Source organism: Oncorhynchus nerka, linkage group LG9b (genome assembly GCF_034236695.1).
Source record: "Oncorhynchus nerka isolate Pitt River linkage group LG9b, Oner_Uvic_2.0, whole genome shotgun sequence".
Taxonomy (NCBI): Eukaryota; Metazoa; Chordata; class Actinopteri; order Salmoniformes; family Salmonidae; genus Oncorhynchus; species Oncorhynchus nerka.
This window is the reverse complement of record NC_088424.1, coordinates 28,125,192-28,142,858: the sequence shown is the minus strand read 5'-3', so window position 1 is coordinate 28,142,858 and position 17,667 is coordinate 28,125,192. Positions and strand designations below refer to the sequence as shown.

Sequence of the window (17,667 nt, the reverse complement as noted above, 5' to 3'; positions counted from 1 at the left end):
GCAGTGCAGACATGATGCTGGTGATTTATTTAAAGGAATGGGAAAAGCTGCAATACATTTCTAAATAACAGTAGGCTCAAGCCAGATACACATTCTTATGACCCAAACTGTTACCTACTGCTGGTCATCTCATTTCAAAAACCATATGGATTTTACAGGTTGATAGTCCAACTGTATAAGCTCTCATTGAAATGTAATGTAGTACTACGGACAGGAAATAATCTTGTGGTAAAAGCACCTAAAAGCACCAGGTCAGCATTTGACCAAAGGGTTTTAGTGTGGTTACAATATTTATATGGTAGAAGTTGGTCTTCCTGAATAACTTGAAAAGATAGCGAGATGGCAGCAGGTATAACAAGTAATCCAATTGGGTCAACACGGCATGCAATAAAATGTACTTAATGTCAGTGCAGTATCAAACTAGAACAGCTTTCCTGAAACCCCATTTGGGTTCCCTCACACACACACCTTTAAAGTATAGTACAACAGTCCTCTCTCACACACAAAACACATTAAGGGCTGGGTTCAATCCATATCACGGAAGATCTGCATTAAAATGTAAAGGTAATTTCCGATTGAGCCGACACAGCATTTACCGTGAATGCAGTCTCTGCGACCACAGGAAAATTGGCTATAATTGTCAATCGCACTAAAAAGCGGATCTTCAGCGCTACGGATTGAACAGAGTCACACGATCACTTGAAACAGACGGTGATAGCCAGGAGGTAAGATAGATATGAGCTAACCTGAAAATACACGTGTTTGCATCCTGAGAGCGAGCAAGCGAAAGGCTTGGGTATTGATCTGTGTAAGAATGCTGTTTAAACCAGTAGGTTTAAAAATAACATTCTGATGTACTGAAAATGTATTGCTACACAGTGTTGCCCCTTTTTACTAGGCCTATATAATCTACATCATTTAAATATGAAAAACTTATGCTCAGTTCAGTTATGACATCTCTATTTTTCAGAACACTTAGTTTATAAGAAAAGGGTAGTCTCCAAAGGGCAGACGCTAGATGCAGTGAGTGCTAAGCCTGGAGAAGTGCACGTTGAAGATGTCAGTCAACTCCATAACTTTTCAGAGCAGTGATCATGTAGTAGGTTAATGATGTTAAGCAGATGATATCAAATATTTTTGGGGGACCTTGTGCTGTTATTGCTACACATATGAACATGGTTGTGGTGCAATGCGAGTCCTGTTTGCATTGGTTTGCTATGAGGAAATATCTACAAATTGAACACTCAGGGCCAAGAGATAATTCCCTTTTTTTCCATCAGAACACACAGATGGCACATTCTAATTTTGTCTCAACTTAAGTTGGTTATTTTCCTTTTAATAATGTAGGTAGGTAGAGGCTGTTTGTCAGTTTCCGAGCGGGTGGGACAGGGGCACCTCTGCTTGCTATGACAACCAGGTCAGAGGTCAGGGAAGCGACTGGGGTCCTCCTTGTAGTCCGCTGGGATGGAGAAGATGGACTCCTCAAAGTCATCGTAGCGAAACTCTTGGAAGGTGACCGTCGCTGTGATAGTGGGGAACACAGGGATGTCTGGAACACAAAAATAAGAGGGATTGTTGTCAGTTTCTTCATAATTTTACAATATTTCATTTTATTTTAACTTATAAATAAAATCAGCCATGTGGCCACATAACGTACAGTGCATTCGGAAAGTATTCAGACCCATTGACTTTTTCCACATTTTGTTACGTTACAGCCTTTTCTACAATGGATTAAAATAAAATAAAATCCTCATCAATCGACACACAATACCCTATAAAGATAAAGCAAAAACAGATTCACAGAAATGTTTGCAAATTGGTTCAAAATTAAAAACTCAGTAAACTTTGTTGAAGCACCTTTGGCTGCAACTACAGCCGTGAGTATTCTTGGGTGTGACGCTACACGCTTGGCACACCTGTATTTGGGAAGTTCCTCCAATTCTTCTCTGCAGATCTTCTCAGATCAGGTTGGATGGGGAGCGTCCCTGACCAAGGCCCTTATCTCCCGATTGCTCAGTTTGGCCAGGAAGTGTCTTGTAAGAATCAAGTTGTAGAAACATCTCAAGGATGATCAACGTGACAGGACGCACCTGAGCTCAATTTCGAGTCTCATAACAAAGGGTCTGAATACTAATGTAAATAAAGGTTAAAAAAATATACATTTTAGAATTAAGGCTGTAATGTAACAAAATGTGGAAAAAGTCAAGGGGTCTGAATACTTTCCAAGTGCAATGTATACTGAACAAAAATATAAACGCAACATGTTTCTATGATTTTTCTGAGTTACAGATCATATAATGAAATCAGTCAATTGAAATAGTCATTAGGCCCTAATCTATGGATTTCCCATGACTGGGAAGACAGATATGAATCTGTTGGTCACAGATACCTTTAAAAAATAGGTAGGGGGCTTGGATCAGAAAACCAGTCTGTATCTGGTGTGACCACCATTTGCTTCATGCAGCTCGACACATCTCCTTCACATAGAGTTGATCAGGCTGTTGATTGTGGCCTGTGGAATGTTGTCCCACTCCTCTTCAATGGCTGTGTGAAGTTGCTGGATATTGTCGGGAACTGGAACACGCTGTCGTACACGTCGATCCAGAACATCCGAAACATGCTCAATGGTTGACATGTCTGGTGAGTATGCAGGCCATGGTAGAACTGGGACATGTTCAGCTTCCAGGAACTATGTACAGATCCTTGCGACACGAGCCTGTGCATTATCATGCTGAAACATGAGGTGATGGTGGCGGATGAATGGCACAACAATGGGCCTCAGGATCTTGTCACGGTATCTCTGTGTATTCAAATTGCCATCCATAAAATGCAATTGTGTTCATTGTCCGTAGCTTTTGCCTGTCCATACCATAACCCCACCGCCACCATGGGGCACTCTGTTCACAACGTTGACATCAGCAATCGCTCTCCCACACAACACCGTACACTTGGTCTGCGGTTGTGAGGACGGTTGGACGTACTGCCAAATTCTCCAAAATGATGTTGGGAAATACCTAGTCAGTTGTATAACGGAATGCCTTCAACTGAAATGTGTTTTCCGCATTTAACCCAACTCCTCTGAATCAGAGAGGTGCGGCAGACTGCCTTAATCGACATCCACGTCTTCGGCACCCGGGGAACAGTGGGCTCAGGGGCAGAACGGCAGATTTTTACCTTGTCAGCTTGGGGATTCGATCCAGCAACCTTTCGGTTACTGGCCCAACGCTCTAACCGCTAGGCTACCTGCCGCCCTGGAGGTGGCTTATGGTAGAGAAATTAACATTCAATTATCTGGCAGCAGCTCTGGTGGAAATTCTTGCAGTCAACATGCCAGTTGCACGCTCCCTCAACTTGAGACATCTGTTGCATTGTGTTGTGTGACAAAATTGCACATTTTAGACTGGCCTTTTACTGTTACCAGTACAAGGTGTACCTGTGTAAAGATCATGTTGTTTAATCAGCTTCTTGATATGCCACACCTGTCAGGTGGATGGGATTATCTTGGCAAATGAGAAATGCTCAAATTTGTGCCCAAAATCTGAGAGAAATAAACTTTTTGTGCTTATGAAAAATTTCAGGGATACTTTATTTCAGCTCATGAAACATGGGACCAACACTTTATATGTTGCATTTATATTTTAGTTCAGTGTACAATATATTCATACCAAGCTTGACTGGAAACCCAGGAGGAAGCTTCATTTGAACAAATTCTCTTAGTTTGTTGAAATGTTTGAATGGGGCTATGACCTCCAACACATTCAGTAACCTGGAAGAGGACAGAAAAAGGGTCAGTGCCAAACACTTATTTTGAATTGATGTTTGCATTATTCAAACAGTACATTACTAGCCTAGATCCTATTCAATCAAACTTAAAATGTACCTAAAATCAAGAGGCCTTCCAAAAGCATTTGCTAGACAATAACTTTTCTGAATAGGCGATCTGCATCCGCCTAATATACATTTAATCAGAATCTGTGTGCACAATAACGATAAATACATGGAGGTTTCCAAATGCACTACAGTCAGTGGTGAGACTGATGAGAGACCACTAGCCAATAAGAGGAGGGATTCTACTCACGACTCAATGCCCAGAGGGAAGTCCTGGCTCATGGCTACGGTCGCTTTGAAGTTCTTCTTGCTCTCCTTACACACAAGCTCTCTCCCAAGATGAGGTGCCCTGGGGATGAACACACACACAAACACGCTAAGTCAGCACCATTGGCGTATACGTTTGGAGATTTAACAGTAAGCCACTGCTAGTAACGATCTTCAATGAAATAACTCAATAATAAACAGTGGCTTGATATTCATCCGGACAGTAGTGTCATCTGTGACCTTTCTTAAAAGGAATAAAGCAGGGCTTACTTTCCGTGCCCTGCAGAAATGTACTCCTCCCAGGAGATAGTGTTGGGGTCTGGAGCCGTGAGGGACAGCCTTCTCTGAGGCTGAGGGAAAGACAGAGAGGAAGATCACCACATGTATGCATCATAACCACATATCCATATTATGTGCACCAAAACCATACCCACTACTGAAGAAGAGACTAAAGACCCAACGCCTCCCTCCCTCCATCCAAGTCCCTCCCTCACCTCATAGTTCTGCTCCACCAGGTTCCCTCCTTTGCTCAGGCTCTCCATGATGGCCTTGTTCCTCAGGACGTCCTCCTCACTCAGATGCTCCCGCCGTTTCCTGGACTCCAGCACCAGGCCGTTCACAGAGTAGAAGTCAGCCAGGAAGTTACCAACTCTCTCCTGCCGGGACAGACACAAGCCAGATGCATAATAAACACTGGTGGCTGCATTATTAATGACACCCTATTCCCTATACAGTACATACAGTGATCACTGTTTTACAGCCTGTGTTCATAATGGCTGCTCAGTGAAACGACCTCTCCTGATTTGTCATAGACGCTTGCTAAAAAACTTTAATGAGCAAGCCTTCCTTCACGAACTGGCCTATGTTAAATGGTATGGAATCAGCTTGATCCCCTCTGTCGAAGACGCTTGGACTTTTAAACAAATGTTTTCAGTGGTATTGGTAACAAACACGCCCCCATAAAGAAAATGAGAATTAAAAACAGGTTCAGCCCCTGGTTCGACCGTGATCTTGCAGAGTTACTCCACCTCAAGAATGGAGAAGGCTAAAGTTAGTTACTTTAAGGAGCAGTTCTCTCTCTGTGGGTCTAACCCCAAGAAGTTCTGGAAAACGGTTAAAGACCCGGAGAAAAAACCCTTCTCCTCACAGCTGCCCATGTCCCTTAATGTTGATGTGGTTGTTACTGACAAGAAACACATAGCTGAGCTCTTAAATCACCACTTCATTAAGTCAGGATTCCTATTTGACTCAGCCATGCCTCCTCTCCCACCCATTCTAATGCAACTAGCCCGATGCTCCTCCCTCCTTTTCCCCTGCCCCGCTACACAGTTTCTCCCTGCAAGCGGTCACTGAGTCAGAGGTGCTAAAGGAGCTCCTTAACCTTGACCCCAAATAACCATCTGGGTGAGATGGTTTAGACCCTTTCTTCTTTAAGGTGGCTGCCCCTATCATCGTCAAGCCTATCTGACCTTTTTAACCTGTCTCTCATCTCTGGGGGGGTTCCCATTGCTTAGAAGGCAGCCACGGTTCATCCTGTATTTAAAGGGGTAGACCAAGCTGATCCTAACTGTTATGGGCCTATTTCTATTTTGCCCTCAAAAGTGTTGGAAAAATCAACTGACTGGCTTTCTTGATGTCTATAGTATTCACCCTGATATGCAATATGGTCTCCACTCAGGTTATGGATATGTCACTGCAACCTTAAAGGTCCTCAATGATGTCACCATTGCCCTTGATTCTAAGCAATATTGTGCTGCTATTTTTATTGACTTGGCCAAAGCTTTTGATACGGTAGACACTTCCATTCTTGTGGGACGGCTAAGGAGTATTGGTGTCTCTGAGGGGTCTTTGGCCTGGTTTGCGAACTACCTCTCTCAAAGAGTGCAGTGCATAAAGTCAGAACACCTGCTGTTTCAGCCACTGTCTGTCACCAAGGGAGTAACCCAAGGCTCAATCCTAGGCCCCAGGCTCTTCTCAATTGACATCAACAACATAGGTCAGGCAATAGAAAGAGCTCTCATCCATTTATATGCAGATGATACAGTCTTATACTCAGCTGGCCCCTTCCCAGATTTTGTTTTAAATGCTCTACAACAAAGCTTTCTTAGTGTCCAACAAGCTTTCTCTGCCCTTAACCTTGTTTTGAACAAAGGTAATGTGGTTTGGTAAGAAGAATGCCCCTCTCCCCACAGGTGTGATTACTACCTCTGAGGGTTTAGAGCTTGAGGTAGTCACCTCATACAATTACTTGGGAGTATGGCTAGACAGTACACTGTCCTTCTCTCAGCACATTTCATAGCTGCAGGCTAAAGTTAAATCTATACTTGGTTTCCTCTATTGTAATCGCTCCTCTTTCACGCCAGCTGCCAAACTAACCATGATTCAGATGACCTTCCTACCCATGCTAGATTACGGAGACATAATTTATAGATCGACAGGTAAGGGTGCTCTCGAGCGGCTAAATGTTCTTTACCATTCGGCCATCAGATTTGCCACCAATGCTCCTTATAGGACACATCACTGCACTCTATACTCCTCTGTAAACTGGTGATCTCTGTACACCTGTTGCAAGACCCACTGGTTGATGCTTATTTATTAAACCCTCTTAGGCCTCACTCCCCCCTATCTGAGATATCTACAGCAGCCCTCATCCTCCACATACAACACCCAGTCACATTCTGTTAAAGGTCCCCAAAGCACACACATCCCTGGGTCGCTCGTCTTTTCAGTTCGCTGCAGTTAGCGACTGGAACGAGCTGCAACAAACACTCAAACTGGACAGTTTTATCTCAATCTCTTCATTCAAAGACTCAATCATGGACACTCTTACTGACAGTTGTGGCTGCTTTGAGTGATGTATTGTTGTCTCTACCTTCTTGCCCTTTGTGCTGTTGTCCGTGCCCAATAATTTTTGTACCATGTTATGTGCTACTACCATGTGCTGCTGCCATGTGGTGTTGCTACCATGTTGTTGTCATGTGCTGCTACCATGCTGTGTTGTCATGTGTTGCTGCCTTGCTATGTTGTTGTCTTAGGTCTGTCTTTAGGTAGTGTTGTGTTGTCTCTCTTGTCGTGATGTGTGTTTTGTCCTATATTTATATTTTATTTTACATTTATAATCCCAGCTCCCGTCCCCGCAGGAGGCCTTTTGCCTTTTGGTAGGCTGTCATTGTAAATAAGAATTTGTTCTTAACTGACTTGCCTAGTTAAATAAAGGTTAAATAAATATAAATAAACACAGCTTATGATCAAAGACCAATTGTATTATTCCCTCTATATTCCAGTGACCCCTGCACCCCTCCCCACATTCTGCTGTGTTTCAACAAAATAAATTGCCTACTGAACAGGACCGGGAGGGGTGCTTACCGTCTTGTCCTCCCTGAAGAGCCAGCCGATCTGACTGCGGGAGAAGGTGATAGACTTGGTGGACAGGGTGGCAGAATAGACATCACTGCTCATCAGGATGTCCACCTCCTCCTCAGTCTCCATCTCAGACTCCTGCAGGGACACAATCAGGCAGCCGTCATAATCATCATCATAATGACATCACAGAATTCAATAGGTCCCATTATCTTTATGGGTGACATGGTGAAAAGAGAACTTCCACACACATTAGATTCCAGAAGAAAGAAAATATTTCAATCAATCAACCTTTGCCAGGGCAATACAAACATTTGTGTAAGGTTGGGTAGCTTGGAGAACATGGTACCAGACCATATAGATCACATTCATGTGAGGTTGGGTGGTTTGGAGGACATGGGACCAAACCATATAGATCACCTCGTGATGTATCCGCTGGTACACCTTCTGCTCATTGTCCAGGACATAGAAGGACTTGGAGGGCGGAGCATCTCCGTTAAAGATGAAGCTGAGGTCTCCTCTCTGACACTTCATATCTGAGAAGTCTATCAGAGTTGTGTCCAGTCTGTCAAAGGAGAAAGAGTGTAATGGGTTAACTCTGGGAGATGAGTGGTTGCACACGCCAGCTATAATCCTCACAACTTGTAGCTGGCGTCTGTGTCAAACGTGTATGTGATGCCTTACCTGATGTTGATCCCCTGCTTGTAGATCTTGCAGTTATCAGATGGCAAAATACGGGAGAGCAAGGGCACTATGAGACACGAGAAATAAAATGTAATGATCAACAGTAGTTAACGGATAAGATTCATTAAGATAAACTGCAGAGATAATATTTGGTATCATTATGTGGTATATAAATGAACATGGCCAGTGGCTAGGCAATGCATGGTCTTTAAAGGGATAGTTATCTAATTCCCCAGAGTCAGATGAACTCGTGTATACAATTGTTGTGTCTTTGTATCCAGTATGTTGAAGTTAGAAGTAGTTTCGCCAGCCAATGCTAACTAGCTTAGGGCAAAGATGAAGTCTTCAGGTACAGCTAGACTTCCAGTCGTTGCACTAGGCCAGTGGTTCCCAAACTGTGGGGCCCTCCCCGAAGGGTCAGCAGTGGGGGTCAGCCCCCCCTCAATTTTTACTTTAATTTTTGAAAGGAACTCAGTCTGGCTTTAAACTTAATCCTGAAAGTTGTAATAGTAGAAAGTACGTGGTGCAATATCGAAACTGGTTAGTGCATCGTCAGTTCCTCTTGTCACTTTAGTCATTGCATACCTTGTCAGAAATGTCCAGATCAACTAGACCATGTCAGCTACTAATTTTATATTAGGCCATATACAGTTGCAGTCGGAAGTTTACATACCCATAGCCAAATACATTTAAACTCAATTCCTGACATTTAATCCTAGTAAAAATTCCCTGTCTTAGGTCAGTTAGGATCACCACTTTATTTTAAGAATGTGAAATGTCAGAATAATAGTAGCGAGAATGATTTATTTCAGCTTTTATTTCTTCCATCACATTCCCAGTGGGTCAGAAGTTTACATACACTCAATTAGTATTTGAATATATTTAAATTGTTTAACTTGGTTCAAACGTTTTGGGTAGCCTTCCACAAGCTTCCCACAATAAGTTGGGTGAATTTTGTCCCATTCCTCTTGACACAGCTGGTGTAACTGACTCAGGTTTGTAGGCCTCCTTGCTCGCACACACTTTTTCAGTTCTGCCCACAAATGTTCTATACGATTGAGGTCAGGGCTTTGTGATGGCCACTCTAATACCTTGACTTTGTTGTCCTTAAGCCATTTTGCCACAACTTTGGAAGTATGCTTGGGGTCATTGTCCATTTGGAAGACCATTTGCGACCAAGCTTTAACTTCCTGACTGATGTCTTGAGATGTTGCTTCAATATATCCACATAATTTTCCTCCCTCATGATGCCATCTATTTTGTGAAGTGCACCAGCCTCTCCTGCAGCAAAGCACCCCCACAACATGATGCTGCCACCCCCGTGCTTCACGGTTGGGATGGTGTTCTTCGGCTTGGAAGCCTCCCCATTTTTCCTCCAAACATAATGATGGTCATTATGGCCAAACAGTTCTATTTTTGTTTCATCAGACATCTCTCCAAAAAGTACGATCTTTGTCCCCATGTGCAGTTGCAAACCGTAGTCTGGCTTTTTTATGCCGGTTTTGGAGCAGTGGCTTCTTCCATGCTGAGTGGTCTTTCAGGTTATGTCGATATAGGACTCGTTTTACTGTGGAGATAGATACTTTTGTACCTGTTTCCTCCAGCATCTTCACAAGGTCATTTGCTGTTGTTCTGGGATTGATTTGCACTTTTCACACCAAAGTACGTTAATCTCTAGGAGACAGAATGCGTCTCCTTCATGAGCGGTATGACGGCTGCGTGGTCCCATGGTGTTTATACTTGCATACTATTGTTTGTACAGACGAAGGTGGTACCTTCAGGCATTTGGAAATTGCTCCCAAGGATGAACCAGACTTGTTGAGGTCTACACATTTTTTTCTGAGGTATTGGCTGATTTCTTTTGATTTTCCCATGTCAAGCAAAGAGGCACTGAGTTTGACGGTAGGCCTTGAAATACATCCACATGTACACCTCCAATTGACTCAAAATTTCTGACCCACTGGAATTGTGATACAATGAATTATAAGTGAAATAATATGTCTGTAAACAATTGTTGGACTAATTACTTGTGTCATGCACAAAGTAGATGTCCAAACCGACTTGCCAAAACTATAGTTTGTTCAGAAGACATTTGTGGAGTGGTTGAAAAACAAGTTAATGACTCCAACCAACCTAAGTGTATGTAAACTTCTAGCGCTAACGCCAGTTAGCATTGGCTCGCAAAACTACCTCTAACTTATTTTTGTAGCAACACACAGAAGCATCCAGGGTCAATACCATTCGAGACCCCTCCCACAGTCCCCCCCCAGAAGAAGAAAAATAAAAAATACAATTAATTCCATTCCCCACTCCCAAGAACCCCCCCAATGCACCAACAATAAAGAGAATGAACTAAAGAGAAAAAAAGACAGAAGAAAACAGCAAACACTACAAAAAGAAAATAAGAAAAAAAAGAAAGTTAAACAAAGGACATCAAGGACAACTAAAATAACAGCAATGCCAACTGTATATATTTGTATGTATGTCTGGCACTATTACATGTATGTGTCAACTATCCTGTGATGGATAACATACCATTTCAATCTATCTAATCTACAGATTGCGATTTGAAAATAAATACTTTTACTAAGAGTACTAGTATATTAGTAATTACATTTACATTTACATTTAAGTCATTTAGCAGACGCTCTTATCCAGAGCGACTTACAAATTGGTGCTTTCACCTTATGACATCCAGTGGAACAGCCACTTTACAATAGTGCATCTAGGTCTTTTAAGGGGGGGGGGTGAGAAGGATTACTTTATCCTATCCTAGGTGACATTATGACCTTACAGTGTGGCAGTAGCTTTATATAATAAATTATGTGTATGGTGGTTATATGTTTGGTATTTAGTTCCACAGTATACCATGGATATGGGTTGAGAGATCTGATATAGAAATCTCTCTCATTGTAATTAGCAAGGGGATTGTACAAGACACTGGGAGAGTGGCATGGAATCATTTATCACAGAATCAGATAAGCTTGTCAGATCGAGAATGGATACTAGGATCCGAAATAGCTAGGACACATGCTTAAATAGTATCTCAAACCACAGGATCATAGAACTCCATCATGAAATTAATGGGCGCGTCACTCTCCCATAACTACGTCATACAGTCAAGGATCATTCATCTACCCGGTCTCTCCAGATCAAATCAAATCAAATTTATTTATATAGCCCTTCGTACATCAGCTGATATCTCAAAGTGCTGTACAGAAACCCAGCCTAAAACCCCAAACAGCAAGCAATGCAGGTGTAAAAGCACGGTGGCTAGGAAAAACTCCCTAGAAAGGCCAAAACCTAGGAAGAAACCAGATCACATAACAGTACTATTTAGAGGGTCAATTTTAGATCAATGCTATTCATTTTCAGCCATTCCTGAACCTAAGACCAGAAGCAGGCTATACCAAGCAGGCAATACCAAAATAAATGGTCTATTGATTCTGTATCTTCACAATCAAATCTGCAGAACTTCGATGATTTTATGCCCCAAATATTCAACATTTTGTTGGTGGCAAGAATTCTATATAGGCCTCCCGGGTGGCGTAGTGGTTAAGGGCGCTGTACTGCAGAGCCAGCTGTGCCATCAGAGACTCTGGGTTCGCGCCCAGACTCTGTCGTAACCGGCCGCGACCGGGAGGTCCGTGGGGCGACGCACAATTGGCCTAGCGTCGTCCGGGTTAGGGAGGGCTTGGCCGGTAGGGATGTCTCTGTTTCTTTGCGCACCAGCGACTCCTGTGGCGGGCCGGGCGCAGAGCGCGCTAACCAAGGTTGCCAGGTGCACGGTGTTTCCTCCGACACATTGGTGCGGCTGGCTTCCGGGTTGGATGTGCGCTGTGTTAAGAAGCAGTGCGGCTTGGTTGGGTTGTGTATCAGAGGACGCATGACTTTCAACCTTCGTCTCTCCCGAGCCCGTACGGGCGTTATAGCGATGAGACAAGATAGTAGCTACTAAAACAATTGGATACCACGAAATTGGGGAGAAAAAGGGGTAAAAATTCACAAAAAAAGAAAATAATTCTATATAATAATTGTAGCTGAAAAGCTCGGTCTTGAATCTTGGGTTGTTTTATATATCAACTCATACACCCTGTACCATGGAATCTGTAAGGCACAGTTGTCAACATTCTGGTCCTCAAATGAAACTGGTATACTTTTCTATTTATTTATTTCTCTGTCAGTTTTGATCCTTTACAGACCAGTTCCCTACCTTCTCCCGCTGCCACCTGCCTCCTCCCTTTTTGGGGTAATGCTGTGTTAAGAAGCAGTGCGGCTTGGTTGGGTTGTGTATCAGAGGACGCATGACTTTCAACCTTCGTCTCTCCCGAGCCCGTACGGGCGTTATAGCGATGAGACAAGATAGTAGCTACTAAAACAATTGGATACCACGAAATTGGGGAGAAAAAGGGGTAAAAATTCACAAAAAAAGAAAATAATTCTATATAATAATTACTCCCCCTATAATAACTCCCCCTCAGCCTTGCTACCTCCTCACACAACTTTTCCAGTGTTGCATGGATTCCAGCCAGAGCACTAGCCTCTACTTCAACGGCAAGTAAATTGTCCGTGTCTGTAGATAAATCTGTTTTTCTTTTTTTTGTCAGGTTAAAGTTATTTTGTGAGGGAGTATGTTGTTCCTCCATAGCGTAAAGCTGTTGGTACTCATCGATTTCCCTCAGGATCTCCTTAGTATCCAGGTTGGCTCTTTACTGCAACCAGTTGTTTTACAAAAAGATAACAATGAGTCTTTCCCACGACGACAACAGGTGTCTGTAGTACAGCCAGCTAGCACTCGTGGAATCCATGCAAAAAAATGTAACACAAACTTGCAGTCCCAGTCGTAAAGGCTAACCGCGTCATGGAATCCTTAGCAACAAAACTTTAGCTCTGATTAAAATCTATTTAATGAAACAATTTTAATATAAACAACAAACCGAGTGTAGACAGTACAATGTTCTGTTGTGCCTTTTGTCACTGAAATATTACATGACTACACATTAGGCATGGCAAAATGTATAGAATTGCATGAAAATTAGCTTTAAAACTGCAAAATTGTTCTTTGCACCCCATGACAAATGTTTAGAATGGCAGGAAATAAACTTTAAACCTGCAAAATTCTCTCCACTAACAAGAGGGGTGTGAACAGTTTGTGTCATTAACAGTGCTTGTGCCCATAGAAATATACGTGGAATGTGCCGGATATTCCCCAATGCTGGAAGGGGGGCCCCCCCGAATATAAACCCCTGTGCTAAGCTAGTGCCAGTTAGCATTGGCTCGCAAAACTACCTCTAACTTATTTTAAAAAAAAATGTATTGACTATCCAAAACATACAATATACTTGCAGTGAAGCCGCTCAACAACTACATCATACCAGTCATCCAACAACTACACCATACCAGTCATCCAACAACTACACCATACCAGTCATCCAACAACTACACCATACCAGTCATCCAACAACTACACCATACCAGTCATCCAACAACTACACCATACCAGTCATCCAACAACTACACCATACCAGTCATCCAACAACTACACCATACCAGTCATCCAACAACTACACCATACCAGTCATCCAACAACTACACCATACCAGTCATCCAACAACTACACCATACCGGTCATCCAACAACTACATCATACCGGTCATCCAACAACTACATCATACCGGTCATCCAACAACTACACCATACCGGTCATCCAACAACTACACCATACCGGTCATCCAACAACTACACCATACCGGTCATCCAACAACTACACCATACCGGTCATCCAACAACTACACCATACCGGTCATCCAACAACTACATCATACCAGTCATCCAACAACTACATCATACCAGTCATCCAACAACTACATCATACCAGTCATCCAACAACTACATCATACCGGTCATCCAACAACTACATCATACCAGTCATCCAACAACTACATCATACCAGTCATCCAACAACTACATCATACCAGTCATCCAACAACTACATCATACCAGTCATCCAACAGACTCCCATTCAGAGTGACACACAGAAGCATCCACCGTCAATGCCCTGCTCAAGGGTACGTTGACAGATCTCCCACTAGGCCAAAAAACGCGAACCCGAACCCTCCAAGATCCCCCCACAGTTCTCCAATAGCTGTCTCTCAACAATTCGAGACCCCTCCCACAGTCCCCCCCACGAAGCATTGGCTCGCAAAACTACCACTAACTTCTTTCATATTGCACGCAGAGACATAAAATAATATGTCTTTAATAAATCCCTGAGCCGAAAGAGCACCACAAACCCTCTAAGCAATTAACACACCACACTCACAGCCCAGATAGAACGGTAACAGACCATTTATTTGTATTTTTAAATACAGGCTAATTAGATTGGAGAATGAAACTACCTGGCGAAGGTGTCCTGCAATAAGAATAACAATGAATAGAGTGTGTGAAAGAAAATGTTGGCTCGATGCAGCTTATTTTAATGTATTGCATATCATGTAGCAGCGACTCACCCCAACTTTGAAAGTCCCAGTGAAGCTCAAAGTAGAAGTCACCAAGCTATGAAGATTTAAAAAAAACGTTGTACATTATTATATTGTCATGCAAGCCACACACTATAAAACAAAATGCACAAATAAGTTCCTTTATAGCTGTAAATTGTTAAAAACATTTTAAAAAGGGTAAAATGTATTTTGCTGCTGTTATTATGCTAAGGTTGGAGAGAAAGATTAAAGAAAGGTATGGACGGATAGTGGTAGTGAACTGATACTACTACTAGCTATGGAACAAACAAACTGAAATTACTGGCACCCTAGATAAAGATGACCAATTATTAATTTATGAAATAAATCATACAGATAGAGATATTTTGTATGCAAAAAAAAATATATATATTATTTTATCCTAATAAAATTGCTGAGAGAAAGAGATTTTGTTTAACAAGTAATATTATTTTTTACCTCAAAAAGGTAGGGGTCAAAATGATTGACACCCCTAAAGATTATTATAAATAAAATGCATCCATTGTAGAGTCACAAGCTTGATGTAGTCACTGTGTGCTAGGAATATGGGACCAAATACTTATACTAACACTAAACTTTATTTGTAAGAATCTTTGGGGTGTCAATAATTTTGACCCCTACCTTTTTGAGAAGAAAAGTATTACTTGTTAAACAAAATCTCTTTCTCTGAGCAATTGTATTAGTATAAAATAATACAATTTCTCAATTGTTTGGAGCATACAATATAGTTAGGTATTTGTATTATTTATTTTATACAGTCGTTATTGCTCATTTTTATCAAGGGGGTCAATAATTTCGGACCAAAAATAGTTTGAGATATTCAATTTATTCCACTCTACTGGCAAAAATAAATTAAGCGCAGCTCAAGTACTTTGACAAAGGATCTGTGCACGCCATACATTATGTATAACCGGATGCTGTAGTAGGCTAGCCCAGTTGGCTGTCAAAGCCTCACCTCCTTCAGCGCTCTCAGCAGCTTGGGCCTCTTGTCCGCCACACTCTCTCTGGACTGCTGCTTCAGCTTTCGCAGTATGGCTGTGACTGACGATGGGAGAAGAAGGAGATCACAACAAAGCCATAGCAAGGCACTGCTATACAACACCATACAAGACAAAGCCAATATTTTCCATAGCCTAGATATTCTATATGTGCAAGTTTCTACCCTGAGACCACACACACAGAAGAAGGGAATACAAGGGCAGATGATCTTGCAAAAACCAACTTTCAAAAGCGTTACACAACACTAAACCTAAAAGTGAAAGATGAACTTTGTAAACCCACGCTTCAATGACAGTGAGAGGTCTGAGCCAGAGAAGAAAAAGGAGATACCCAGCCAGTCAATGACAGAGTGATAAATCATTCAACCAAGTGATATACTGTAACAGTAATCCAATGGGGTTTTGCCTGATACTACTCTGACTTTAAAACCAAAGTTATCCTACTTACACTTTGTAGTCAATTTTGACAATAGAATACAGTGGGGCAAAAAAGTATTTAGTCAGCCACCAATTGTGCAAGTTGTCCCACTTAAAAAGATGAGAGAGGCCTGTAATTTCCATCATAGGTACACTTCAACTATGACAGACAAAATGAGAGAAAAAAATCCAGAAAATCACATTGTAGGATTTTTAATGAATTTATTTGCAAATTATGGTGGAAAATAAGTATTTGGTCACCTACAAACAAGCAAGATTTCTGGCTCTCACAGACCTGTAACTTCTTCTTTAAGAGGCTCCTCTGTCCTCCACTGTTTGAACTTGTTATCAGTATAAAAGACACCTGTCCACAACCTCAAACAGTCACACTCCAAACTCCACTATGGCCAAGACCAAAGAGCTGTCAAAGGACACCAGAAACAAAATTGTAGACCTGCACCAGGCTGGGAAGACTGAATCTGCAATAGGTAAGCAGCTTGGTTTGAAGAAATCAACTGTGGGAGCAATTATTAGGAAATGGAAGACATACAAGACCACTGATAATCTCCCTCAATCTGGGGCTCCACGCAAGATCTCACCCTGTGGGGTCAAAATGATCACAAGAACAGTGACAAAAATCCCAGAACCACATGGGGGGGACCTAGTGAATGACCTGCAGAGAGCTGGGACCAAAGTAACAAAGCCTACCATCAGTAACACACTACACCGCCAGGGACTCAAATCCTGCAGTGCCAAACATGTCCCCCTGCTTAAGACAGTACATGTCCAGGCCCGTCTGAAGTTTGCTAGAGAGCATTTGGATGATCCAGAAGAAGATTGGGAGAATGTCATATGGTCAGATGAAACCAAAATATAACTTTTTGGTAAAAACTCAACTCGTCGTGTTTGGAGGACAAAGAATGCTGAGTTGTATCCAAAGAACACCATACCTACTGTGAAGCATGGGGGTGGAAACATCATGCTTTGGGGCTGTTTTTCTGTAAAGGGACCAGGACGACTGATCCGTGTAAAGGAAAGAATGAATGGGGCCATGTATCGTGAGATTTTGAGTGAAAACCTCCTTCCATCAGCAAGGGCATTGAAGATGAAACGTGGCTGGGTCTTTCAGCATGACAATGATCCCAAACACACCGCCCGGGCAACGAAGGAGTGGCTTCGTAAGAAGCATTTCAAGGTCCTGGAGAGGCCTAGCCAGTCTCCAGATCTCAACCCCATAGAAAATCTTTGGAGGGAGTTGAAAGTCCGTGTTGCCCAGCAACAGCCCCAAAACATCACTGCTCTAGAGGAGATCTGCATGGAGGAATGGGCCAAAATACCAGCAACAGTGTGTGAAAACCTTGTGAAGACGTACAGAAAACGTTTGACCTCTGTCATTGGCAACAAAGGGTATATAACAATGTATTGAGATACATTTTTGTTATTGACCAAATACTTATTTGCAAATAAATTCATTAAAAATCCTACAATGTGATTTTCTGGATTTTTTTTCTCATTTTGTCTGTCATAGTTGAAGTGTACCTAAATGATGAAAATTACAGGCCTCTCTCATCTTTTTAAGTGGGAGAACTTGCACA

General features: G+C 42.2%; 1 protein-coding gene across 1 annotated transcript in view; it reads right to left on the bottom strand.

Annotated features, from left to right (window-relative positions):
• Positions 1-10: 10 nt before the first annotated feature.
• Positions 11-17,667, bottom strand: part of LOC115114540 (ankyrin repeat domain-containing protein 13C-like) — a 32,798-nt gene continuing 15,141 nt past the window's right edge. The window contains exons 4-13 of the mRNA XM_029642857.2: positions 15,613-15,698; positions 14,649-14,694; positions 8,140-8,206; positions 7,876-8,020; positions 7,462-7,593; positions 4,590-4,751; positions 4,366-4,445; positions 4,079-4,177; positions 3,666-3,766; positions 11-1,549 (exon numbers count right to left, since the gene is read on the bottom strand). Of these exons, the coding sequence (XP_029498717.1) occupies positions 1,419-1,549; positions 3,666-3,766; positions 4,079-4,177; positions 4,366-4,445; positions 4,590-4,751; positions 7,462-7,593; positions 7,876-8,020; positions 8,140-8,206; positions 14,649-14,694; positions 15,613-15,698 (1,049 nt within the window). The 3' untranslated portion in view covers positions 11-1,418. The remainder of the gene's footprint in view (positions 1,550-3,665; positions 3,767-4,078; positions 4,178-4,365; positions 4,446-4,589; positions 4,752-7,461; positions 7,594-7,875; positions 8,021-8,139; positions 8,207-14,648; positions 14,695-15,612; positions 15,699-17,667) is intronic.